The sequence below is a fragment of the Ictidomys tridecemlineatus genome, chromosome 4 (assembly GCF_052094955.1).
Source record: "Ictidomys tridecemlineatus isolate mIctTri1 chromosome 4, mIctTri1.hap1, whole genome shotgun sequence".
Classification (NCBI taxonomy): Eukaryota; Metazoa; Chordata; class Mammalia; order Rodentia; family Sciuridae; genus Ictidomys; species Ictidomys tridecemlineatus.
Genome location: NC_135480.1, coordinates 202,431,607 through 202,458,267, shown reverse-complemented (window position 1 = coordinate 202,458,267; position 26,661 = coordinate 202,431,607). Strand labels below are relative to the sequence as shown.

The 26,661-nt window shown below is 49.0% G+C and overlaps 2 protein-coding genes across 29 annotated transcripts in view; both read right to left on the bottom strand.

Annotated features, from left to right (window-relative positions):
- Garnl3 (GTPase activating Rap/RanGAP domain like 3) overlaps positions 1-11,397 on the bottom strand; it is a 145,694-nt gene extending 134,297 nt beyond the window's left edge. For 2 of the 7 annotated variants that reach the window (XM_078048239.1, XM_078048242.1), the window contains exon 1: positions 10,416-10,598. In XM_078048239.1, the coding sequence (XP_077904365.1) occupies positions 10,416-10,507 (92 nt within the window). In that variant the 5' untranslated portion in view covers positions 10,508-10,598. Of the gene's footprint in view, positions 1-10,415; positions 10,600-11,274 lie in introns of those variants that run through there. The other 5 variants (XM_078048241.1, XM_078048243.1, XR_013438305.1 and 2 more) reach the window with 4 other exon arrangements.
- A 1,377-nt stretch (positions 11,398-12,774) lies between these two features.
- Positions 12,775-26,661, bottom strand: part of Ralgps1 (Ral GEF with PH domain and SH3 binding motif 1) — a 246,469-nt gene continuing 232,582 nt past the window's right edge. For 8 of the 22 annotated variants that reach the window (XM_078048253.1, XM_078048251.1, XM_078048261.1 and 5 more), the window contains 6 exons: positions 26,423-26,506; positions 25,068-25,173; positions 23,167-23,259; positions 22,918-23,023; positions 21,941-22,032; positions 12,775-17,888 (listed from right to left, as the gene is read on the bottom strand). In XM_078048253.1, coding sequence (XP_077904379.1) covers positions 17,820-17,888; positions 21,941-22,032; positions 22,918-23,023; positions 23,167-23,259; positions 25,068-25,173; positions 26,423-26,506 — 550 coding nt within the window. In that variant the 3' untranslated portion in view covers positions 12,775-17,819. Of the gene's footprint in view, positions 17,889-18,183; positions 22,033-22,917; positions 23,024-23,161; positions 23,260-25,067; positions 25,174-26,422; positions 26,507-26,661 lie in introns of those variants that run through there. The other 14 variants (XM_078048257.1, XM_078048263.1, XM_078048255.1 and 11 more) reach the window with 9 other exon arrangements.

Sequence of the window (26,661 nt, the reverse complement as noted above, 5' to 3'; positions counted from 1 at the left end):
TGTGTCCACCGAAAACTAAAAAATAAATATTAAAAAAAATTCTCTCTCTCTTTAAAAAAAAAAGTGGACTAATATAGTTCAGAGTGAGTATTTAAACAATCACAAACTTATTTAGAAAAAAAAGGCAATATTGGTTTAGTATAGGAAGTTATGTCTAAGATGCTTTAAGAGAACAATGTGGGTCTCTCAACCATCACTGGGATAGTTCCAGTACTACTTGGTTTATCAAATTTCCAGTTTAAAATGTCCAAGAACAATCATATAAAGGCTTAGACTGGCAACACTGGAGCCAAAAAGGAAATAAATCACATATTTTAAGAGTAATAACATCTAGTATGTAAAGAGTCAATGCTGTGGAATTAACAAATAGGTTGCTCATGGGATAACCTGAGAAATGTACTCTGAGATGTGCCTGCCCTTTCTCTGGTGGCACATGGAGGAAGGTGGGAAAGGCAGTTCTAACATAGAGCGGGTGGTGTGTAGGAAACACAGGCATCCCTACTCCTCTTGACTGGAGTGGTGTTCTGAGCCATCTGGCAGCATCTTCACTCACCTCTACCTCAAGTGACAGACAAAGGAGCCACAAAATCCAGCTACTTGGAAATGGAAAAGTAAAAAGCAATCTTAGGGGCTGGGATTATGGCTCGGTGGTAGAGTGCTTGCCTAGCACATGTGAGGCCCTGGGTTTGATCCTTAGCACTGCATAAAGATAAATAAAATAAAGATATTGTGTCCAACTAAAATATTTTTTTTTAAAAAAAGCAATCTTAGATGACATTTGGTCAAGAGGTGCTCTTCATAATGTTAAGGCAGAAGTCAGAGGCCTAGTAGTCCAGAGCAGTATTATCTGAGGAAGGGTCTACACAGGGCACTGCCACCTGCCCAGGGCTGGACGCCAAAGGAAGTGACTCCATACTGCTGGGTATCAAGAGATAGGCACTGATCACTCGAAACTGTTCTGCCAGTGTCACCCTTGGGGTAGGGTGAGAGTAGCACCAGGCACTTGGGGCTCTCTGCATAGGTACGCAAGGCAGCTGCACGGGTTCAAGGGAAGGCACTTAAGAAGAGCTGCCTATGGGTGCTGGAGGTGCACAAAGTTCCTTTACCTCTGAGCATAGGAGAGGTAAAGGGACCTGAGGAGACCTATGTATTGGTGACAACCCCAAACTCCACTCCCTTTTTCCTCTGGTTAGTTTGGTTTTCTATCACTCCTTTCTATATATATGCTTGGACCATCCAATGTTCTGTGGCTTTCTTTTCTGCCTAAACCTTAGTTCTTAGACATCTTTCCAAAATGCATACAAGTACATCCCCAACAAGAAAGAGCAAGATAACCTTACACATTGTTTACATTTGTTTAGATTTTTAATCTTAAAATACTGAGTTTAACATGCTATTTTTCTTGAATCTTTATGACTTTGTTAAAAATCTTAAATACTAGCTCTTTCAAACCTTTCCCACTCCTTAATTTTATCTTTTGACCATAACTTCACTCATAAGAGTTCTCCACACTTCAATTCTTCACCTACATTTCTGTCTCCCCACTGTTAACTATAATCCATTTATCTTTTCGCCTCTTATCTTTTCTTGTTTTAATTTTCTAATTTAAAAAAGTGTATGTTTCCTTTAATCTTCTGACACATTTTATCTTTATTGTCTTTCAACAGTTGAAGAACTTCTTGGAGAGTTGGCAGAGAAAGTGGTCATTTGCAAAACTTTTTGGAGCTCATGGAAATAAAAGCCAACAACAGCTCAATAGAAAGAAGGACAGTTACTGAAAGAAGAGAAAGGCCAGGGTCTTCGCTGCACAGCTATGTGCACATGCTGTCAAAAGAGCCCTGGGGCTCCGCACATTATGTACTGGGAGGGAAATGGGCAAGAATGTCCTGAGGGTCTGACCCTGACACAACCTACTTGGAGGGGTGAGCACTAGGCAGGCTTCTTCTTTTTCTTTTCACTGCCCCAGCTTTCTAAGAAGCAGCGGCCCAATCTGAAGAAGGCTTATTTCTGAACTACTTGAACCTCTGGGAAGGTGTTAAGCAAAAGCACACATGAATCTACCAAAAGAAGGGTCATGGGTCATGGGAGATCATACGGACTCAGACCCTCTCTGGAGTGGCCATGCTGCCCTGAATTGGGGGGAAAGCTGGACACCAAGGCAAGCCCTACTACAGGGGCAGAGCATCACAGCAACCAGGGCTTCAGTGGACCAGGGAAATATGGGAGTCAGTGAAAACAGAGGGCCAATTCCCACAGCATCCAGATCCTTCCTGCTCCTAGAGACGAGAGCTCCAGCCCAGGCCGGGAGAGGACACATCAGGTCAGAGGAGCGGGCTGAGGTAGACCTGCCCATCACTAGCAAACAGGTAAACACAGACCTAGACAGAGCTGCCTCCGTCTGTAAATGAACAGAACTAAGGTGTCCTTTAGGGAAGAATGGTCCTGAAGGTACCCTGTGAGCAATGTTTCTGTGCATGGGGTTCCTGTGGATTGCCAAGCTCTGAGGCGCAGAATTGACCATTTTCTCTTCCACGGCTCCCCAAGGCCCTGTGTGCCTCACATCTCAGGGTTAAGGGTCTGAAGTGATGGAGTGAAGAGAAGCATGGCCTGTTTCGCAGGTAGCCTCTGCCGAGCACCATGAGGAAGCAACGGCAGTCCACTGAGAACTCATCTGGGAGTCCCAGACAGGGCTGCAGCTGTGGCACCTGGTCAGGCCTGTAAAGCCCACAAGGTGTGGGAAGAGACCATGGAAGAACAGAGCTGCAGCACTAAAGGAGGCTCTGTGCTAACAGGTAGCTCTCCAGTCACAACAAAAGGCATATGAGGCTCCTTGGATTAACAGATGGCTCACTGTCCTGAGCACTGAAGTTGCCATTTTCCCTATGGACCGAGAGGAACTTCTCAGAGCTACACCCACCTGCCAGCATCCTGATCTTGCACATTCCTCCTCCTATTTGTTGGAAACAACCTTAACCTCATTGTACATCAGTAGCTGCCTGTCTTTGACTCAGCCTGGCACACATTCTGCCCCCCACATTCGGGTCACTCCTTATCCTGTAGCATCCTACTCCCTGGCACTCACCGCTGTCTGAAGCTGTCCTGATTATGCACTTGTCTGTTGGTGTATGGTCCACTGCTCTCCACTAGAATGCTAGTCCACAAGGGCAGGAACCTCATCTGCCTTATTCACCTGGTCTCTCCAGCACCAAGCACACAGAGGTGTTCTGTGAATATTTGTTTAACGAGTAAATAACTCATTGAAATTTATGAAAGCCACTGGGAAACTACTCCCTTGGAATAGGGAGAACAGGTGCAATGTGCCTTCCCTGAGTGACGTCACTGGCAGCTTGGGTCAGACCTCTCCCTGCTTCTCTCACCTCCAACGGGTTGCTGCTTTGTGAGGACTATGCCAGGCACATGGGTGCAGACAACTACTTACAAAACATTAACCCAGGCTCCAGGTACAGAGTGGATGCTAGGAAATACTTCTTGGCTGGCAGTGCTTCTCTCTGGTGATAAAATGCAAGGCAGGAGCTTATGTCCTCACTTCCATTTGTGCTATAGGTCACTGGCAGTTATGGCTGGGAAGTCCACCTCAGCCTTCCATCTGAAGCTGAAGTGCCCTTTTTTACCTCTTTGCCCAATCGATGGATCCCAAGAATGGGCGCCAGCTGTGCAGTGGCACCCCAGGGCACAGAGACACCTAGACTAGTGTGCCACCAAGTTTCCCATCCATGTGACCAAGCTACTTTCACTATGACTGAAGAGACATGCTGCTTGTGGAGATACTGTGGGTGACTTGCTCCATGCCTACCTCACCCCCCTTGCACAGTGCAAGTTGGAAAGCCAAAACTAAGCTGCCCTTGACTCCTCTGAAGCTAGAGTTCCCAATGGATGTGGATCCCATGAATTAGAGGTCTTCACACATCTGTGGTTTGGAAAGGAGCCAGGCAACATTTTGCTTTCGCAGATGGTGACAGGATTTTGTGGTTCTGGGGTCAGCAGCTTCTTGAGTCTGCAGCTGTCTAAAGTAGCAGTGTCAGCTTTGGGGAGGCAGGCCCAGTTGACAGTGGGGTTCTGGAGTTAGTGGTGGAGGTGGCAGCAGCCTCTGGTCTCTTGATTTATCAGCTTGGTTTTGTTTTGGTCTTTTGCAGTAATGAGGACTGAACTCAAGGACTTGCTGTGCCAGGCAAGTGCTCCACCACTGAGCTCCATTCCTGGCCCTGACTAGCTTCTTGTTGGGAGTGGCAGCTTTCTTTCTTGAGCATGGCAAATCTGAGCATTGTGGGAGCTCAGAGCTATTCCTAGGGGCTCAAACTAGTTGCCTCTCTGGTTCTTCCAATGACTCTGTAAGCACTTAACTCCCTGTAACAGTATTAAATCCCTTTGTGCTTGCTGGGGAGAGTGGATTCTGTTGCCTTAGATTATCACTGATATGCCCTTTATAGCGTCAGATTGAATTGTGAGCCTAAAAAAAACAACTGATATGACCCTGTGCAGAGTGAAAGCAGGACACGAATTTCTTCCAGTAGGAGCAATGGTATAACCTGTGAGCAATAAAAAGAGACTGTGAATTTTTACTGGAAAACAGGACTATTGCCTTTCTAGCATAGAAGAAACCTGACTCAAAACACTATGCACTTCTGCTCAAGCAACAAAGAGGCACTAATGGGCAACCAAGAGGGCAGCACAAAACAGAGGGTACTTCTGAGGTCACTGTCACATGGGAGCATGATCCATTTTCACTGCCTCTGACTGGCTAACATTGCTTTGAGGTTTTTTCAAATAAGCTACCAAAATTCTTATACCCAAAAGTGTGCTGAAAACATAAAATAGTTGAGAAATACTAGCCTAACTCACAGATGCATCTCCACTAATGAAAATTTAACTGCATCCTAAAGCCTTCCTTGGGAAAGCACCCATTGCAGGAATGACTTTCATGTGCTGAACCCAATTTGTCTCATCACACCTCATGCGTGCAGTGATTTCAGGTCTAGCCCAGGGCCACACACCCAGTGGGCCCGATCTCTTTCATACGACATCCTTCGAATGTGGGAAGGCTGCTATCATATCCTCTGTGAATTTTGTTTTTCAAATAAAATACCCCTTCCCTACACTGAAATCCTTTCCTTTTACTGAATCATTTTTATAATGATCTTTATAAAGCAAAAGCAAAGAAACCCCAAACCAAAATAAACAATTAACTCCTCTCCTCGTCTTCCCTCTACCCTTGCAAAGCGCTGACTATATTTGCTATTTCCAATTGGTCACCTGTCATGATCTCTTAGAGCAGGTCCAGTGTAATTTTCATCCTCTTTTCCTGGAAAGACTGGTCCAAGGCCACCAATGACCCATGGGATGCTTAAACCTAGTGTCAGTTCTTAGTTTTTCACTTTAGCCAAATGGCAATGTTTGACACACAAAAAATCATCCCCCTCCTTTAAAAAAAAAAAAACAACACTATTTATGCTAATCTTATTTTCTTAAAATAGAAAACTATCCAACCACATCATGTATCCATGACACAACAGTTTCACATGCAAGTCTCAAAGTCTAAGTTTCATTTGGGATTTATAAGAACAATTAATCCAAGTTCACCATCTTGGTTATCCTTCCTACTAAAACTTCTTTGATTCCCTTCTCCTTAAGTCTCCAAAATCCCTTTTATTTCACACTTTTTAAAATCTTATTTCACTGTGACTCATAGTCACATTAAAAATCAAAATAAAACAAAAACCTTGATGTATTCCTTCAAATATTTTCTAGCTGAGGATCCCTATCTGCACCGTCCATTAAGGCACCAGCAGCTACCTGACGCTCCGAGCACTTTCCACATGATGAGTCTGAACTGGGATGTGCTGTGTCAAACTCATGGGTTTTTAAAGACATTTCTGAAAAAAGTAAACCATCTTAATACTTTCTAATATTGATTAGATGTTGAAATGATACTGTTTGGGATATATTCGGTTAAATAAAATATTCAAATTAATTCTGCTTTTTACTTTTTAAAATATGGCCACTAGAAATTTTTTTTTTTAAAGAGAGAGTGAGAGAGGAGAGAGAGAGAGAGAGAGAATTTTTAATATTTATTTCTTAGTTCTCGGCGGACACAACATCTTTGTTGGTATGTGGTGCTGAGGATTGAACCCGGGCCACACACATGTCAGACAAGCGCACTACCTACCACCTGAGCCACATTCCCAGCCCCTAGAAAATTTTTAATTACATATGTAATTTTACACATTTGCTATTATCAGAAGTGGGCTGCTTCTTTTCACGATATATCTGTATCCCTAGCTAGCTTTCTAAGTCAGAAAATACAGACTGACGTCAACTCTTCTCACTGATGAGAGCACTAGACTTTAAAAAAAAATCTTTCAAGTGCTATGGTCTGAATGTTTGTGGCTCCCCAAATTCATATGTTAAAACTTAAATCCAAATCTAATAGTATTAAGAGGTGGGGCTTCAGAGAGAGTGATTAGGTTATGAGGACACCACCCTCAGACAGGACTAGTGCCACTATAAAGAGGCCCAAAGTAGTTTATTAGCCCCATTTGCTCTTCTGCCATGTGAGGACACCTCTAGAGGCACTGTCTATGAGGAATAGGCCCTCAACAAATATTAGATCTGCTGGGGCCTTTATCTTGGGGACTTTCCATCTTCTGGAACTATGAGAAGGAGATGTCTGTTGATTATAGCAGGCCAAATGGCCAAGGACAACAAGCAATTCTACAGTGAACAGACTTAATCTCTTGGGGCAGTCACACTTTAATGCCAACACCAATTTGCTTCCTGTCCTCCAGGGACCCAGCTTAGAAACCGGGTGCGCTGCTGGTTCTCCACATCTCTGCCTTTTCTGAGTCCCCAGATCTCTGCGTGCTCCTTTACCCCACCACCCCCTCCAGGAAACCAGCAATGAGTCTCCCTATAGAGGCCAAATCTCATAATTTTCCTGTGGGGTTGTTTGTCAGAATTCATCTCTCTTTAGATCTTCAACTCTGTAAACCAGATGACCAAACATAATTTCTCATATTAACCTTCTACAGTAAAGCTAATTTGACTATTGTCTTCCTCCAAAAAAGGAAGCTGGTTTGCATTAATTTAAAACCTGGGTGAATAATAAATGTTGTTTTTTCCCTGCCCTTAGGAGAACAGACATAATATGAAAATTAATTTTCTCCTGTTGGCCTTAGGAGCCCATTATGTCAGCCCCACTGCAAGACAGCTTTTCAGAGTCTTTCCCAGGAAGACTGCTGTTGCTCCAAAAGAAAACTGACAGCAGCAGATTTATTTATGATTAAATACTTAAAGGCCTGACGCAAACACAAAGAGTAACAACAGAATATAGAGGAACGAAGACTGTAAAAGAGCTCATGTTAAAATACTTGTTTATGAAACTACCTGAAAAGCAGAAAGACTTCGGGAAAAAACCACTATCACCAAAACCGGGGAGTCGGAAGCATGAGGAGGAGGAGGAGGAAGAGGAAGCACCATGTGCAGAGAGGATGACTGCTCTTTTCAGACTAATCTGGGCCTGGAAAGCAACATTCAGGAACAAGAAAGCATTCGTCTGGCATTGAATCTGCTCTCCCAAGGCGTGGGTTCTATGCATTACTAATAAGGAAGCCATCACACACAGCAATATTTGGGAAAGTAGAAGATGTGTTTTCCACTTGTAATTCAGAATATTCTGTCCATGGTAGGGCTCTGCACCCACAGTAGCTAAACTTAGTGATCATAATTGAATCATTTAAGGTAGTCTATCAAGACTAGAACTAAAAAATACCCAAACCCCACCTGCCTTATAAAGCAGTGGGTTCCCTGACCTTGGGGTACACACCACCTGCATGATCAGCTACAAGGGTTGTTGCAAAAGATTCCTGTATTAATCTGGAGGCCTGCTTTTCAGAGTTATGTCCCTGGGCCAGCAGTACTGGCATTACTGGTGAGCTTGTTAGAAACTAAAGTACCTTAAAACTACCCTGACCTTGTGATAAGAATCATGGGTGGGTGTGGGGAGTGAGGCCCAGGAAGCTGTTTTAAGAAACCCTCCTCCCAAGTATGTTATGTTTGAGAACCATACACCAGACTGAAGAGCTTGGGTTCTCAAACACAGATCCCCTGAACCCTGCCCCAGAGTTCAATCCCCAGTACAAAAAAAAAAAAAAAATCAATTTATTTGATCCAGTAATCACCACCACTTCTATACTTACAGAAAAAAAAAATTACCTCTCCACACATAGATAATGCACATGGATTTACTGTCTTTAGGAAGAGTAAAAAACTGGAAATGAACATGTCCAAATAATAAAGAATTGTTTAAATGATTGTAACAATCTCTATGATAAAGAATGTCATACAGCAATTTAAAGCAGTTTTCTTAAAAAATGTTTAAGGATGTGAAAAAATGCTTACAATATATTAAGTAAAAAAGCAGAATGTTAATATAAATATCGTGTTCATATGGAAGAAAAGGTCCAGATGATACTAGTAGGATTATAGGTCAATAAAAAGTTAATTGTCCATTTCATATCTTTCTTGATTTTTTAAACTTCCTCTCATAAACACAAATTATTTTTATAATAAAATGATAATCTTATTATCTTGAGGCTCATAAGATAACACTCTAGAGGCCAGGACGTTATTGAATCTTTCAGGCCTAAGGCCATGAACATAAAAGAGAAGCTGGTACAAGTGGGATTTCATAGGAAGAGACAAATTTGCTCAGTTGGCATTGTTCACTATGAAGAACATTAGTCCTAGGTGATTACTTATGTGGAGAATTGAATAAAATTAAAAATTCACTTCCTTAGTTGAACTGGCCACATTATAAGTGCTTTATAGTCACAGGTGCTAAGGCATCCCCTCTGGGATGAGGCAGGTTATAGAATATTTCCTTCACTACAGAAAGTTTCACAGGACAGCACTGCTCTAAACATGCAGTCTCAGGACTTTTTTTATCCTTTGTGCTCCAGCCACAAGTGTGAGCTGGAGCCTCTTGAGGACAGAGACCATCTCTGTGTGGCTCTCCCAATCCAGCGGGGGAGATCCCTATACACAACCAACCTGGGAATGCAGACAGACAGGAAGGCACTTGGTGGACACAGCACAGAGCTGGGTCAGGGGTTCAGGGAAGACAGGAGGAGTAGGTGCTATCCAAATAGGGAAGGATACTTGTGCATGCAGGGTGGGGAGCATGAAAGTAGTAAAGGTACTGATGACAAACAGCCAGCACAAGGGGAAACCCCTAGCCCAACAGCATTTGCCAACACAGTAAAGGCGCAGTGGGCCAGGACTGAGCAGAGCCCAGGACAGCTATGGTCCCTGCCCTCACCACGCTTACAGTCTCATCAGAACTGTGGGAGCACGGCGGGTAGGAGAGGTATGCCAAAGACTGAGGATGGAGAAGGTTCCAATCAAGGCCCTTCCACCTATATTAAGGATCCTGTTTGGTTTGCTCTGTATCCTAGCAAGCGAACCCTGTTTTCTGCCTCAGTGGGGGCGGGAGGGCCCCATCCTTGGGCTTCTCTTGGTCCCCACTTGTTAGTCCCCACCCATGCCAACGCTATGGAGAGCGCCTCTGGGCGGCAGGCAGCACAGGGCAGGAGACTCAGTCTTAGGAAATCTCTCCAGAGGCTAGGTGGGCTGTGAATTTAAGAAGTGTGAGAATAATAACAGAAATCTGGTTGGGGGGACACCGGAGTCCTCCAGGAGGAGATCGATTCTGAAAAAATACAGGAGACCTGAGTGACCTAGAAGCAGGAGAACCCACTCCAATTTACAGAAATGCTAGAGACAGGAGTCTAGCAAGGTGGAGGGAGGGGCACTAGCCGCTGCGGGGAGGGTGTGTCCGGAGGCCCTGTCGCACGCAGGGCGGCCCTGGCCTCTTGGGAGAGCACCCCTGGTAAGGCGGGTGGAGGCCTGGAGGGGCGCAGGCGACCCGAGTAGAGGAAGGACGGGGGGGGGGGGGGGGGGGGCGGGGCAGAGATAGGCGGGGCCGGCAGCAGCAGGTGTGCAGGCACCTGGGGCGCGAGGATGGGTGGCAGAGGGCGAGCCATTCCAAGAGAAGGAACCCCTTCCTTTAGACTTAGGAGCTCTTTCCCCACCACGTCCTTGAGCATCTAGAAGCGGCAGGGCACGTTCTCCCCGGCCTGAGACCCGTGAGGGCCGCGGTGTGCCGGCGTGCCACAGGGCGGAGGCTTCGGGGCGCAGGAGGCAGCTGCTCCCCGGACACTGGCCCCGGCCCTCCCGCCAGGTGACCCCCACAGGCACCCCGGCCTTTCCTCCCGGAACCACACCGACCCCCTCCCACAACGCGGTCCCTCCAGGCTCGGTCCCCCTTGCATCGCCACCCTTCACGTGGCCGGTTTCCCGCTCCTGCCCCTCCCGGACGCACCCCTCCCAGACCATGGTACCTGGGGCTCTCGAAGCTGCACCCCCTGCGCCGCAGCGCCGCCCTCTTCTGCCGCAGGAGCGCAGCGGCTGCCCCGCCGGGCTCCGGCTCCATCGCCCCGGGCGGGGGCCGCAGGCTCGGGCGCACTCGGGTGGGCTCGGGCCTCGGCCGGACGCTCGGCTAGCGCGCCGCAGCCCATGCCCCGCCCCGCATCCCCACGCCCCGCCCCGCATCCCTCAGCCAGGCCCAGGCCCCGCCCTTGCCCCGCCCCGAACCCCAGCCAGTCAGCCCCGGCACCCCTCTACCGGGCCCAGGCTCCGCCCCGAACCCCAGTCAGCTCCCAAGCTCCACTGTGGGACCCCAGCTCAGCCCGGAATCCAAGCCCAGCTGGCCCCAGGCTCCACCCCTGGTCCACCCAAGCGCCGCCCCACATCAAACCCAGTCAGCCTTCAGTCCCCCCCCCCCCCCCCCCGCCCAAGCCAGGCCCAGGCCCGCCCCGGCCTCGCCCGGAGTCAGCCCAGCAGGATGCAAGCCCCAAGCCGGGCTCAAGCTCCGCCCCTCCCACGCCCAGACCCCGCCTCACACCCCAGCCCAACCGGCCCCTCAGCAGGGCCCAGGCCACGCCCCCTCCCCGCCCCGAACTTCTGCGTAGTCGGCCCCGGGCTTTTGCGGTCCATCACAGGTCCCGCCCCGGCTCCGCCCCAAGCTCCAGTCACGCCCCTCCCGCTCAAGCCACGCCGGGGGCCTCAAGGCAGCCTTTCGCATGCACCTCTGTGGAGATTACAGTCCCGAAACGCCTTTCCTTCCTCACCCTGTCTCACCCGCCGCGCTGGCCCTCCTGCTCCTTGCCCTTCAGCACTGACTCAGCCCTGCCCACCTACCCCTCAGCTACTGAGCGCTCGCGAGGTCGCGCGGCACGGGCCCTCACACAGCAGCTCGGCTCCCTCAGCGTAGCCACCCGGCCCCTCCTCGCCTCAGCATCTCCTGGCCCTTTCCGTTGTAGCACCGCCCCCTTTCGGGGCCGCCCTTCCCCCGTGTCCCGCCCACAGGCATGACCGCACTGCTGGAGCCCCGCCCCTCCTCTGCCCAGTTCCTCCAGTCCCACCGACCCGACCCGGGCCTGCCCGGCCCCTTCCACGCCGCCTCTCACCTCTGGAAGCACCTGCCTTCGCGGGACCGCCCTTCTGGCTAAACCGGCGTTCCTCCGTGAAGCATGCGCTAGCAGCGGATCGACTAGCGAAGGTGGCGTCTCTCCTGGGGGCTGTTTGTGGCGCCAGACTCAGGCTGAGGGGCAGGAGCTTTGCAGACTCGCCATCGTGGGCTCAAGTTTTGATTTCATCACTTTCCAACTTTGTGACAACTGTGCTCACTTCCTCCCAAAATTAGACGCATCGTTTCAGAGCCCTTGAACGCTGGCTGAGAACGGGGACCCGTATGGGTAAAAGTGGGGATCACTGGGTCATCTAAAAAGTGGGGATCACTGGGTCATCTAGATCATGAAGAGGAAGTAGACTATGGCTACTTCAGCAAGCGAAGCCTCGTCGCAATTACGGAGGTGTGATCGTGCTGGCCTGGAACTAGCTTGGTAGAACAGAGGCCGAGGACCTTTGCTTAGAGAACTGCAGCGTTGGTAGGCACTGACCAGGCAGGCAGAGCCAGGGGATCCCATAATCAGCGTGGATCGTGGTATTCCCTGGAGCACTCTCCCAATGACTTTCAGTCGCTTTTCCTTCGGCCTGGCCTCCCTTGATGCTGCACATTCAAGCAGAGAAGCTAGTCTGGAAGGAGAAGGAAGGAGATGCCTGGAGAGAAGACTCCCATGAGAGAGGGAGAGAGATAGCAAGAACTTTCCATTTCTCCTTCCAGCCCCTCTTGAGATTCCCTTGGTCCTTGCCCCAGGGACAAGAAAGCCCTTTAAAACAGTCCTTTTTCTTTTAAGCAAGCGAGAATGGATTTTAATTTCAGTTTTGTTGTTGTTTACTTTTGCCTAGCATCATGAACTTCTAAAATATCTTTTTGGACTTAGACGCATAGCTCCCCTAATTCTTTACACAGTGAGACCTGGGCGCTTCCCCTCTCCCTTTACCCTGCTTCTCATTTCTTAGCCCTGCCCCAACCTTGGCCTCCAAGTTTTCTGTGGTCTCTGAACTGAATTTTCAAATGCCCTTTGCCCTCTAAGGTGTCTCCAGCTCTCTTGCCTTCCTCTCCTGAGTGCCCCCGCAGCACTGCCTCTGTCCCTTTCTGAGAGTACTACTCCTATATGCTATGTATGTTCTAGTTACTCTTAGCTGAGCTGAGTGTCCCATACCTCCTCCATGTGCTACCTGGCACAGTAACTGCCATGTGAATGAATGCGTGTGATTTTAATAAAATGAACAATATTCATTGGAAAACACATTTAATTTCAAAGTAAACAAAGATGTCTGTACATTAAAGTATTTAATTAGTGAAACAATTATTATCAATGTAACAAGCTGAAAAATACAGCAACTTGATACAAGACTGAGGTAACAAAATACTTCACCAAAAATCTAAAGAATCCCATGGAGGGCTGATGTTCAGTGGTTATTGCAGATGAGACAATTCACAAGTATTAGAGAAAGTCCTTACACAGCTGCATGCAGGGGTCTGCTGGAAAAAAAGACAGCCTGGGAGAATGCAACAGATTTAACAAGAAACGAACGAAAATGTAGAAACTGATTTTCAACCCACTTAGAAGAATACATAAGAAATCGAAAACTACTTTCTACGCAACATTTTGAATGCTAAGTGGAAAACCATGCATTTTGGCACGAAATTTATTAAAGATTATACTATACTAATAAATCAATTTCTATTATTTCATTACTGAATGGTCACAGTCATTCAGAAATGGATAGACTCATGGTTATAAAATGAACTGATGGATCTTCTGCGCTGCTGTGAGGGGATTTGGGGGCTGCCCTAGGGGTAAACACACTTGTGCAGCAGAGGGCTATGAGGTGGATCAATGTCCATGGACAAGTTCTCCACGGCCAAGAAAATGCAGCTCTTGCTCATACTGTACTTGAATTTAACACTAAAGTTAAAGACAAAAGCCTATCACATAAACTCGGTGGAGGTTCCGACCTTACTCTCTCATTCTACCTTTGGAGTCTTCTGTATGCTCAGCCACAGCTCTGTGCCTAACTGTTCTGAACTATGTGGCCTCTAGTGCACACTCCAGCTAGTCCTCATTGTGACAGAACTCACAGAGTAAGACTGGTCAGTCTGTGGGGACTTTTGAAGTGTTTCTGGAAGAATCTGTGCATGAAGATTGTACCCTGGGCTGGGGAGAGGTGGGTTCTTGCCCAAGGAGGTGCATGAGGTGGGGATCATTTGTTCGTTGAGTGGTCAACCCCACGAAGGCAGATCCAATCTGTCTCGTTTTCAGCCATTTATACCCTGGATAGAACCTCGTGCATGGGAGACACTCACTAGAGATATGAATGAATAAATGAAAGAATGGGGGTTTTATGCAGAGAAACTGTATTTCAAAGGGACTCTTACAGTTTCTTTTTGTTTTTAAAACATGAAATCACCCAATATTTCAATAATGACATAGGGTTGATTACAATAATATACGGGGTCACAAAAAAGAAGTAAAATTGTGTTTTGGTGATGTTCACCTGTAATTGTGAGCATCAGCAATGTGGATGTAGCACTCTGAACCCACCCAGGAATAAAGCAAGCTTGGCTTGCAAATGGCTCCCCATTTTCACAGATCATATTCTACCTGAAATATGGTGACCTTAAAGATACACCTTTCTGGGCTTGGGACAGGGAGTAAGGTAAAAGTCTCGGTAAGGAAAAGAAATACTTTAGAAATCAGTTGGCAATCCTTGAGTTCCTCAAGGATTCCTTCAAGTATTCAGCTCCTCAGCGCCTCTGTCTGACAGGATGCTGAACAGTCAGGGGAGGGAATGCTGCATTCACCCTGGGTATATTCAGAAAATGTTTCTACGGCTTTCCACCAAACCCTCCTCCACAAAGCATTCCAGTTGCTAGAATGCACTCAGCTGACCTTGAGTTACATACAGAATGTGTTCAACTGAGGGTTAGAAAGTAAGTGGGGTGAGCTGCATGGATTGTTCTTAGGACATCACAATGCTACCAGCTATCTACTCCAGTTTGTAGACAGCATTCTACACCTTTCATTTTGGCCACGATTTTGTTTGCCTAAAAAAAATTTACAGTATATGCATGCAAGACATAAGACCTTCAGTGGGTTCACAAGTATTTGTGCACAATGGACAGTCGAGGAGCAAAAACCAGAAACACTTCCCTCTAGGGCGAGAATCCACCCAAGGACCCCCACCCTCCGTGGTTTGTGCCCGGTTTGTGGGACAAGCTAGCACTGGGAAGACAATCAGCACTGAACTCACATACTTGGCCTGAGTCCCTGCTTGGAGAATTGAGTATCTTTCAACTACATCTCCAGGACTCTTCTGATGTGTTCAGGGCTCTTACCAGTCCTACCAGGCTTTTGCCAATAAGATTGGCTTTTGCCAGTCTGACCAAACTGATTCTTCAAGAGTCCAAGGAAAGAAATGTTTCTGAGAGGTGATGTGGGATCAGTCTCAACTAGTGAACAGATTAAGTGCTTTGAAAAGAATTGTGATTGTGCTCTTTCAAATTAGGCTCAGAAGCAAACATCTGTGAAGGAGAAGAAGCATCTGTAAAGGACAGAAAACTATTTGATTTAGTTGAGCCTGAAATTCTGGGAATTTGGCATCTGTTGTATTTCATATGTGAAAAGCCAGCGTAGTGTGAAGAGTGGAGAAACAAGGAAAATAAGTAGCCAGTGTTCCAGTCTTGCATTTCTATCCAAGCTGAAGACTTTTTAGAAGTTAACAGGTGAGATCAGATTGGATGTAGGTCAAAGCATGACCACTGCATGGTTCTGGTTGGAAGTGACTGCAGTGTCTGGCCTTGTTACTCAGCCTTCAGATACCAACTTGAAGAGTCTAGGTGCACACACTCAGACCTGGGGTATGGGCGGGCACGCAAGGCTGTGGCCGAGATTTGATGGCATCAACGTTATCTTTGGGAGTTTCTTTTGGCATGAAAGTATCCAGTCTCTGCTCCAAAGGAAGGTGAGTTTCTGAGCACAGTCAGGCTCCAGCACAATGTATCACCCTGATGACAACAATCCCTCAGTGACACATTCAGATTTTCAGAGTCGTCACCATTTGATCAAAGTACTGTGGTGGGTCTGTTGGTGGATCTTATAGTGGTGACCTATTACAGTGTACTGATTAAGGTGTTGTGAAGCTTCTTGCCAGGAAACTCTTCAGGGCAGTTTGATGCCTTGTTGGTGTGAGTTCTGAGACCATGATAGCAATGGACCCAGAAATTCAGGCTCTTTCAGAAAATCATTTAAGGGTTTCCCTCTCAGGATACAGATATTCAAGTTAAAGGAGAGAAAGGGAGACAGAGACAGGCTATGATGATAAAGCACAATTAATGTAGAATAAAAATATATTTGTGCAAAATAAAAATCACTTTAAATTATGACAGAGTGTGACAGATCAAGGCTGTTGTTCATGGAAAGCACTCTTAGCCAAATGCAGAGGCTGGACCATTTGCTCCCCAGAGCTCTCAGATGGTCATCCACAATTGTGCCCTTGGACTTGGATGATGGAGAACTTGCTGGTGACTGCATTTGGGGGCAAGACTCGGGGAGCTTAAGGCCTCAGTGTCACTCAGCTCCCAGCATGATCAGCAATCCTGGTGGGTCTGCCCTGGCAGTGGAGGCCAAGGGGTGCGATGGCAATGGCAGCGAGCACAGCCTGCCCTGTGGGGGAGGTTGGCGTGAAGGGGCCTCTGGGCAGCCGATCACTGTGAGCACGGCGGCCTCCGAGCTGCTTCTGAGGACACCAGGAGAACATGCCACAACTTCCCATGCAGGCATGGCGGGAGCGGGGGAGATGAAAGGGCCCCAGGCCCTGCTAGGAGAGGGCATGAAAGGAAGCAAGCAGGCCAGCGGCCCAGTCCACCGTCCTGAGCCGGTTCCTGCTCGGAAGGGCTGACAGCAACAAGGCCTGGCAGAGCCCCAGGGCCCAGGAAGCAGGCCTTCCAGATGATTAGCACCCATAGGAACAGAAAGCAAGACACGGTTTAAGGCATTGTTTGTTTACAGTGAGAGAATGTGAGGGAGCCTTAACACTGGCGCTCCCACCCGACCTTTCTCGGTGGACAAGGCTATGACTGAAGGTGAAAGCAGGCCCTCAAAGCGAATGAAGTGTGTGATGTCACAAGTCCTGTGCCAAAATGCATGTTTCTTGAAGAGTTCACACTCACTCGCACGCACACATGGACGGCACACATACGCAGAGGACGCTTCGGGGATTGTACAAAATCTGAGGCAGCCCTGGGGGTGAGCAGCCCCGTGCACTTGGGGTGTAACGAGCCTGTCCCGCAGCCTGTCCTGCTCTCTGGCCCTTTCGCAGGTTAATGCTGTCCACTGTGTCAGCAGAAAGCAGGAGAACCCAACGTGGGCCAAATGCACTCTGTTGCAGAAGCAGCTGGTGGACAACAAAGGCCCAGAAAGGGGACTCGGGGTGTGCAGTCTGGGGTCCAACAACCGCCCTGTGAGGTGGTGCTGCAGGATGAGAGTCATGGGAGTCGCTGGGGATTGACAGGTGGATCCAGCACTTGGGGAGCCCTCTGCGACTGTGAGGCTGAAGGCTGTGCGCATCCCGTGAGTCTGGCTGTGAGGCTCCCAGCGCCCTGGCTCACAGTCTGTGCCCAGGGTTGCTCTTGTCCACCAGGCCCAGTCTGGGCTCCCAGAAGCCTTTGTAGTCACGCCAAGTCCTGCAGAGACTTATTCAAATGACATAAGGTTTGCAGGTACCTAGAAGAGAAAGCTCAGCTTCTTGTCAAAGTTTTAACCCTTCGAAGAGACAGGGGTGGTCTCTAGGGGAAGTCTGTTAATGCAAGGTCAGGTGGGTGGGGGCATGGCAATAATAACAGCTGCTACGTGTCACAATCCCATGTGCTGGGTACTGCTCTGAATGCTTCGTATGCATCATGTGCTCAAGTTCTTATAGCAATCCTATTAGGTAGGTGCCGGAAACACCCCCATAATGAAGACAAGAAACTTAGGCTTAGAGGGTTTAAGTCCACAGCAAGTAAAAAGCAGGGCTCAGACCCTAAGCCCATGCTCTCAGCCATTATCCTATGTTCAAAATAAAACTGTGTTTAGGGTGAGGAAGTCAAACCCTGAAGGAACAAAGTGTATGCCTTTAGAGGGGATAAGCAGCAGAGGGTAGGTCATTAGGGGATGACAAGTAGAAACACAGGAGACTGACAAAGCGTGCGGATACTGAGAACCCAATACCTCTCCATAGCTATGTCCAGGACAAGATCTTAGCCCCCTTTACTGGGAGGACCACTGACCTCAAGTTCAGAATGTTGCCACTGTCCCCAAAGCTGTCTCCAGATCCCCAGACTTGGACTTTCTTCTCTGGCATTGCTTTGGGTTCCAAGAGATTTTATTAGAAATATATATATATATATAGCAGTAGCCCACACCTGTAATCCCAGCAACACTGGAGGCTGAGGCAGGAGGATCCCAAAGTTGAGATCAGCCTCAGCAGCTTAGAGCAGCCCTAAGCAATTTAGTGAGAACCTGTCTTAAAATTTAAAAAAATAAAGGACTGGGGATGTGGCTCAGGGGTAGAGGATCCTTGAGTTCAATCCCCAGTACCAATTAATAAACAAACAAAACAAGCACATGTCAGTAACAATTGGTCAAAATGATGAATTAGAAAAAAAAAAAAGCATTCCCATTTACCAGGAGACAGTTACAAAAATGTTTGCAGCAGCATTCTCATAGGAACAAAAGGCTGGAAGTCATTCCTGTGATGACTGACAGCAGAACTGATAGAAAAATCAGCACAAATAAATGAATGACAGATACACACATCAACACTGATGAATCTTAGGAACGTGTAGTGGAAGAACAAGTCACAGAAGGAAATGTATAGTTCTGGTTCTAGTCACAAAGATGCTTTACAAATGTACCCAGACAATACAAGAAAAAAAATCAAATGCGTGTTCTAAAATTATGAAGGAGGGCTAGAGGTGTAGCTCAGTGGTAGAGCACTTGCCTAGCAAGCATGCATGCCCTGGCTTGCTCTCCCTACCACAGTAAATGAAAATAAAGTAATAAAAGTAAGTAACACACACATCAGGAGCATGGCTATGGGGTGAGGGTGAAAAGAAAGAATCAGGAAGAGGCACTTGCGGGAGGGAGGGCTCCTAGGCCTGGAGGGCTCTGCATTTTGGCTGGGAGGTGGATATGTGGGTGTTCATTCTGCTGTTGTTTGTATCTTACACATATGTTATAAATAAGGTTTAAGTGGATTCAGTGTCAGTAAAACAATTTTGAGAAGTGCAAAATAGAAACACAGTCTAGTGGCTGAGATTCCACGTGGACAGCTGCATTTCTGTGCAGCCCTTGCACATCTTCCCTCCATTCTTTTGCAGGGACACACCATGACTCATTTAAATAATCCCCTGATGTTGAGTATTTAGATTGTTGCTAACCTCTTATTATTCCATACAGTACTATGGAACTACTTGATGGGAAGTAAATTAGAAATAAAAAGGAAACAAAATAGGGGGAAAAAAAAGGTCTGAATATTGGACAAAAGTACTTCAAAGTGGCAGAAGCTTGCCACAGTGCACTGTTTGCCAGCATGAGCAATCTCACCAAACGCTCACTCTGCCCCATGTTTTTTTTCCTAAACCCCCACTGCCTGCTGAGCAGCTGCTGCCACCTGCTGATTGCTCCCTACAGAGGGACAATGGGTCCTTGCCCAGGGCTCTCCTTGCTGTGCCTCCATGAGACCAGGGCCCTGCCTCTTCCCCCACACCCTCCTAGGCAGCCCACTGTAGGGCTGTCAGTTCCTGTTGGACCTGGAGCCACCTGGCCTCTGTGCACAAATCACAGGGCCACCTGTGTGGGAGGTGAGCATCAGTGTGCTGTATGTTCTTAGTGGTGCTGAGACATCTGGGATAACCTGTGTGGAGGAGGTCAAGGTGGCTCCAGGTCCAGCTCTTCCTTTCTTTATGCAGCTTGAGATGGCAGCCCCTTCGTTTTAACCTTGTCAGCTTATCCCCTTTGAATTGCCTTGAAACTACTGTCGACCCAAACCACTGGTCTTCCCGTTGTGCAGATGGGCAATCATGTTAATTGAATGTACTAAATATATACAAACTGGGCTGGGGATGTAGCCCAGTGGTAGAGTACTCGCCTAGCATGTCCAAGTCCCTGGGTTCAACCCCAGTATTGGGAGGGGGAGAAGTAAACACTCTAGAAACTTCAGAATGCTAGTCTCTTCTATATCAATGTAGAAATTCTACATGCACATACAAACATACGTGCAGTTTTTTTTTTTTTTCTTTCTGGGCTGGGTATTAAACCTAGGGCCTTGTGCCAGCTAGGCAAGTACTCTACCCACAGCCCTTTCCCCCTACAGGGTGACCATGAACTTGTGATTCGCCTGCCTTAGCCTCCTGAGTAGCTTGGATGCATACATACTTTGGTACAAATAAGACTAAGCCTTCCAATGCTCCTGCTCTTTCCTATATTGCTTATACCTAGAGCCTCTTTCAGGGATGGCACATGGCTCGCTATCCAGGGTTGCGCAATAGGGATCTGCTGTGGGTTCCGGAGGGTTCCAGGTGTTTTGTTTGTTGTTATTGTTGTTTTTATAAAGAATAATGCTACAGTGAACATTCTTTAATATGTATCTTTAAGGAAATGGGCGAGCATGTCCCTAGCAGTCCCATAGGTGAGTCAAGGGACTCCAGTGCAGTTTTGGGGGAGCCTCTGTGCTGCCTCAAGCTTATCCCCCAGTTAGTTTTGTCCTGTTGCTTCCATTTATTGAGGACATTCCACTAGTTCTGCTTTCCAGTCTCTTTACACAGACAATCTCAATCAGCTTCTCTTGTGTGTCCTCATCTACATTACAGATGAAATTCCTCAATGGGACCAAGCTGAGGGCAGAGTCCAAGGACTTGCCCCTAGAGACCTCCATCTGTTTATAAGAGATACTCTGAAGAGCTGAGAAGTCTGTGGCTGTGCTGTGTCCCTGTCCCCCCAGACCCAAGTGTCTGGTGTGAGCTTGCCTTTGCTGAGGACCCCTCAGACCTGCAGGGCTGCTGCCAGCTTCTCATCTGCTTCCAGCCACCAGCAGCTTTCCTCCTGGAGGCTACCACTAGCTATTCCACACCCTATGCTCTCTCCCAGAGAGACTGAAGGGAGGGATCCCATGTCCCCAAGTCCCTCCTGACATGGGTGCTTAGGGATAGAAGCACTGATGCACCCCCATCTGGTGTGGAGGCTGGAAGCAGCCACATTTGACCCAGGCCCAACTGGCTGGCTGGCTGTGCCCCCAGGCCCCTTAGGCAGTTGCAGGTATGCCCAGGGAAGTGGAGGCGGGAAAGCCCAGGCCAACACCGTCAGAATCCAGAGGCAGGCGCTGTGGGCCAGATCCCAGCCCCGCAGCTCACTAACTATAGGCCCTTGAACAAGTGTCCACCCCTTCCTCTCTTCCTCCCTCCCTTTCTTCCTTTGGTCCCTTCTTTTTGGTTCTGGGGATAGAACCCAAGGGTGCTTTACCACTGAGCTACATCCTCAGTCCTTTTTTTTTAAGATTTATTTTTTAGTCTTAGGTGGACACAATATTTTAGTTTTATGTGGTGCTGAGGATCGAACCCAGTGCCTCGCACATGCTAGGCAAGTGCTCTACCACTGAACCACAACCCAGGCCCTACATCCTCAGTCCTTTTATTTTTATTTTGAGACAGGGCCTTGCTAAGTTGCCTGGACTGGCCTTGAACTTGCAATTCTCCTGACTCAGCCTGAGTCACTAGGATCACAGGCCTGCACCACCCCAACCAGTGTGTCTGCTACTTTATAAGCATCAGGATCCTCAGTGTTAAATAGAGGCAGTAAGAGAAGCTACCTCTCAGGGACGTGGGAGGACCAGCCAACTCCTGCATATGAAGCATCTGTGTAACAGGTGGTGAGGAGAGGGGGCGGTAATGGGGGCAGAGGGAGCCCACATCAATACAGTCCCCTGGGGGAGCTGGAGTCCCCATTCATCAGCACCCTTGCCTGGCACATGGCTGGCTCTTAGCAACTTAGCCATTACTGTTATTCTCATCAGTTTTGAGTATTCCCAAACAGTTTACTTTTGGGGGATGACAAAAGTAAAGTTCCTGATGATGCAGGAACTTGATTCCTTGACTGATATCACACCTGCCACCTCATCTTCCCCCAGTGGGTATTTCTGTGGTGTTTCCTTTAGTGGGAAAGACACAGGAACCAGATTCAATGTTCTGATCTGGAACTGGGCTTTGTTCTAAGCTAAGAAGGGGTGCCTTGCCCCAAGGGAAAATGCTGACCCAGGGAGGGTGCCCAGGAGCAGAGCTGATGGACTCTGAGGGAAGAAGGGAGTCCCATTATCTAAAGGGCTGAGTGCCCAGGGTGGGAGGGTACTCAGGGGACTTTACCTGAGGCCTGTTGCTCTTACACGCATCATCCAAATGCTTGTGCCACAGTATTGCGTGGAATCGGGAGCCCGTCTGAAACTTGTAAACATTGCCTGATGGGCAGAGAAAGCACTGGTTGAGAAGAGGGACACATGGGACGGTCGCCTGTGACCATGTAAAGGAAAACAGGTGCCTGAGTGACTGAAGTAGGGGCGCCCTGGGTAAGCCGGAGCTGGCAGGGGAGGCAGCCTTCCATGTTCCTTTGGCCTGTGTTTTTGGAATAGGCTCTTGGCCATGTTTGGCTGTCCGGTGAAGCCTGTGTGCCCCTTCTCAGAATAATCATTTTAAATGTCCAAAGTATAATACCAAAAAAGTCATTAGCAGTTATCAAACCAAACCCCCAAACAAGCTGAGTGACATCATCTATACATTCTGCTATACTGATGCACTAATAATAGATCTAGTGGCAGGTCTGACACTGCTGTGTTTCAAAGATGAACAGAAGCGATATTTTGAGATATGTACAAGTGAGACATGATATGAAAATATCCTCGATTCCTCTTAGAAAAAAACCACAGGGACTAGAGTTTTTGGAAGTTGCAGAATTCTTTTCTGAGTTGGCCTTGGACCTGGACAGCTGGCATCTTGTTATACTTAAGTCAGGGGTTCCTGAAATGCCCCAAACCCAAGACCTTCCCAGCTCCACAGCCCTGCCTCACCCCACATTGCTATTTATTCCAAGACACTGAGGCTCCAGCTCCAGGAGTGAGGGGCCTCAGTAGCCTGAGGCAAAATCATGAAACTGATTCTTGCAGCTACTGCTCAAAGGACGCACCAGCCGTGGTCTAAGAAGTTTTGTGGACTAATGAGGGGACTTGTGGGTGACACCAAACCTCACACAAATAGAAACCGCAGCCTCAAAGGTCCTAATGTGCTGAGATGCACCTTTGGCAGAAGTGGAAATGGGGGAGGTGCGGTGCCGGTAGCCTGCTGCCTACCTTTGTCGGGGTTATTCAGCTGGAAGATGTCCGGGTGCTCGGGGTCATCGGGCAGTTGTACCATCCAGCCCACGATGGAGACCTTCTTGCCAGGTGTGGATTTATACTGAGGGGAACAACAGAGAGCCGGGAGGCCTACCTGTGCCAGGCCAGCTTCCCTCCCACCCACCCCTGAAGCTCACAGAAGTGCCCCCCACTGGATGAAGTCCAGTGAAGTCCTGGTGTGGGTGTCCTCTCCACCTGACTTACGTGTTTTCTGTCTGTGCCCCGCAAGGACTTGGCTCCATAGTACAGGAGGGTGGATCCTGAGAGTATGACCCAGTATCTGGTCCATGAGGACAGCTACAGAGGAAGGGGAGGCAGAGGGATGACACACGGTGGGGACAGAGTGGCCTGGTCACCACATCAATGCCAGTACAGGTTTCTCTCTTCACTGCCCCCTGCCATACCCCTGGCAATGCCACCTCCACCCAGGAAAAGAGGAGGGGCCCCTCTCTCATTCCCTCATGTGGCCCTCCACTTTGTTGAGGGCAGGGTGGGAGGGAAGCTGAACTCAGGGCCTAATTCCTACATGTTCCATTGACCTGAACTCAGAGGGTCCTGGAAAAAAGCATGTTTAAAATACAGCCATGGGGCTGGGGTTGTGGCTCAGCGGTAGAGCGCTCGCTTCGCACATGCAAGACCCTGGGTTTGATCCTCAGCACCACATATAAAAATAAACAAGTGAAATAAAAGTGTTGTGTCCAGCTACAACTAAAAAATAAATATTTAAAATAAAATAAAATACAGCCATGCCAAGCAGTGACTAGAAGAAGCATAACATCTGTAGTGAACAGCTTTGGAGGAGACTGATGCCTGGAAGCAGAAAACCTGCAGGGCCCTGGCGTGGGCCGGCTTCCGTCACCAACTAGAGGTGTGGTTCCCTGCTCAGGGACTCTGCTCCTCGGTTTAGGAAAAGCCACTCCAGTGGGGGCTTTTGGTTCTGAAAAGGTAAAGCAAATCCCCCACCCTGGAAGGAAGAAGGAGCCAGCTGCTCAGCACCACCGTGCTCAGGCCCCTCTCTGCTGGGTGGCACTGCATCATCATCAAGGGAAAGCAGTGGCTCTCAGACTCTTCACTGACACCAGAGGGCCCGGCACACAGACAACACGCATGTAAAGAGTTCAAGAAACAGTGTGGATCTCCACTACATGTGAGGAACTCTGAGATTTTTTTTTTCTATTTTATTCTTTTCTACTCAAAAATCCTGGTCATGTCCCACTGAACTGATTCCATCATTCACTGAGGTGTCATCCAGCATTAGGGACAATGATGCTTCAAGGACACTGTCTGGTTCCTGCCTGGTAGTGACTGAGGCCTGCATTCTTGGTCAGGAGAGAAGTGGGCAGGTTTATACATTAGGACAGACTGAAGTCCCCATGCTGCAGGAGGTGTTGTGACACTGTAGGTCTAAATGATCAGTGTGGCCAGAGCTGGAGCAGAGACTCTCCTCCTCACTCACAAGGCAACTGGCAACTCAAGGCAGGGGCTCCATGGGTACCTGGAGGGGGCAGGTGGGCTCAATAGCTACACAGTGGATGGCAGTAGGAGGGGGCAAATCCAGATGACTCTGGCAGTGGACAAGGCCAGAGCAGGACAGGAAGGGCAGAGCAGGTGCTGCCTGGACCTGCAGCTCCTGACGGGCTTGTCAGCAACTTATCACACAAGGGGCTGATGTTCTTCCACGTGGGGCCATGGAGACCATGACCTCTGGGTCCAGCACAGGAGATGGTAGGGGCCAAAGGCCTCCTGATACCCTGTGCTTTCCTCCATTAACTTAGGATGCTGCCAGGGAGGAAGGGACTCTGCATATGAGGATGCCACACAGCAGCTGATGTGCTCTGGGCCACTCAGCCTCCTGGGTCTCCAGGCTCCCACTTGCCTTCCAGCCCTTTACCACAGCCCCAGCTCACCCATGCGCTCTGCGCACAGATGCTCTGCCACACGTGGCCTCCAGGAAGGGGCACAATCTGGTCCAGGTTACAGATGTGGAAACTCAGACCCTTGCCCACTTGGTGACCTGGCCAGAGCGGAAGCCTGGTTGGCAGTTCCTAGACTCAAACTGCTCACTGCTATCCACACTGCTGCCAGCAGATGTGCTCCTGACTTACTGCGGGCTTCCGTCCTTCCTTGAGCAGGGTCTTCCTCCTCAGGGGACCCTCCATGGTAGGCACAGCTGCTGAGCTCCCCAGGGTACAGGTACATGGGCTGGTAGGGCTGAGGGGAGACCACCATTCAGACTTGGCCCAAACAGATGAGCCCAGGCACCTTCACTCACGGGGGCCCCTTGGAGCCCAAGGGTGAGCCCATGACGTTCCCAAACGCCAGAGGGCTCACTAGTGCAGGGTCAAGCTGGGGAAGGGAAGGCACAGGGAGCAGAAGGGGCTCATGCAGGCTGAAGAGTTCGAGGCTTGGTCACCAGGTGTCGCATAACCCAGCCCCAGCAGCAGCCCACCCTATCCAGAGGACACCTCTGTCACGCCTTCCTCCTGGCTGCTCTGGGGCTCTCCCGCCCATGTGCTTCCTCTACCCAAGGAACGAGGGGCCTTGCAGCTCCAGCTCTGGCAGCCCCTCCTCTCTGTGCTTCAGGAGCACTGGAGGATATGGGAGTGGTGGGTTGCAGTGGCAAGAAGGGAGGGGGTCCCCACATCCCAGGCCCCTGACCCTTTTCTTCCAGGCTTGCTGTGGATCAGGCACCACACATGGGTAATGACATGGGACGGCATGGTCAGCCCAGCCTTGTCCTGCACTCCAGATCTGCGTGCTTCTGCTCACTGGATATCCCAGGGGCACCTCGCTCTCCTGTGCCTTCCCCCAGCCTACTTGCTGCTCCAGCCAGAAGCCTGGGGTGTGTCTCCTCTTGTGCTCTACAAACTAATCAATTCCAAGCATCTATTGATCCCAGGTCCTAAATAAGTCTCGCTGCCCCACCCCCTACCCTCCCCAGCTGCCCCCTGCCCACCCCAGGCCATTTGCATCTTCCTCTGGACCTCTGCGCAGGGGCTTTCCCTGCTCTGCCTCCTCTCCACACCAGACCCCTCCTATATCTGATGCCTCCTACATCCAATGTCTCCCGCCTCCTGCTGCTTTCAAGGGGCAGGTCACCACCTTTGCCCATGCTGGATGAAGCTCCTCCCACTCCCCAGCCTCACCTGTGCCCCCTTGTATAACACAGCCTTTCCTCCACTCAGGTCACCAGCCCTCCCCGTGTCACAGCCGCACCCCAGGCTCTCTCTGGCTGGGAGCACACTCATCACCTGTGTCCCCTTCCGTTATTTGACCAATTCCTATCATTTTCCCAATCCAGATCCCCACCCCTCTCCCCTGGAGCCCCAGCATCTCCTCTGGGATCATCAGTGTGCCCGGTGGAGCATCGTGGAGGCATCTACCTCCTCAGCAGCCTCTGGCACAGAGGTTTGCACCCTAGCTATTTGTTGAGTAAATGAAAAAATGAATAAATGAATACCTGTACACGCAGCTCCGGGTTCTGGGAGAATTCCGAACTGGAACCCTCCAGTTGGGCCCCAGCGTGGCATAGAGACGTCCCCTGCTTCGGAGGAAAAGGGGTGAATTTTAGTGATGGCCTGGAAAGACTGGACTTATGAGTACCTCAGATTATGTGGGTCAGCCTCCTCCCCAGGCTCCTCACTCAGGCTGCAAGCACATCCCACCTGCCCATTCCAGGTCAGTGAACACTCACCCCTC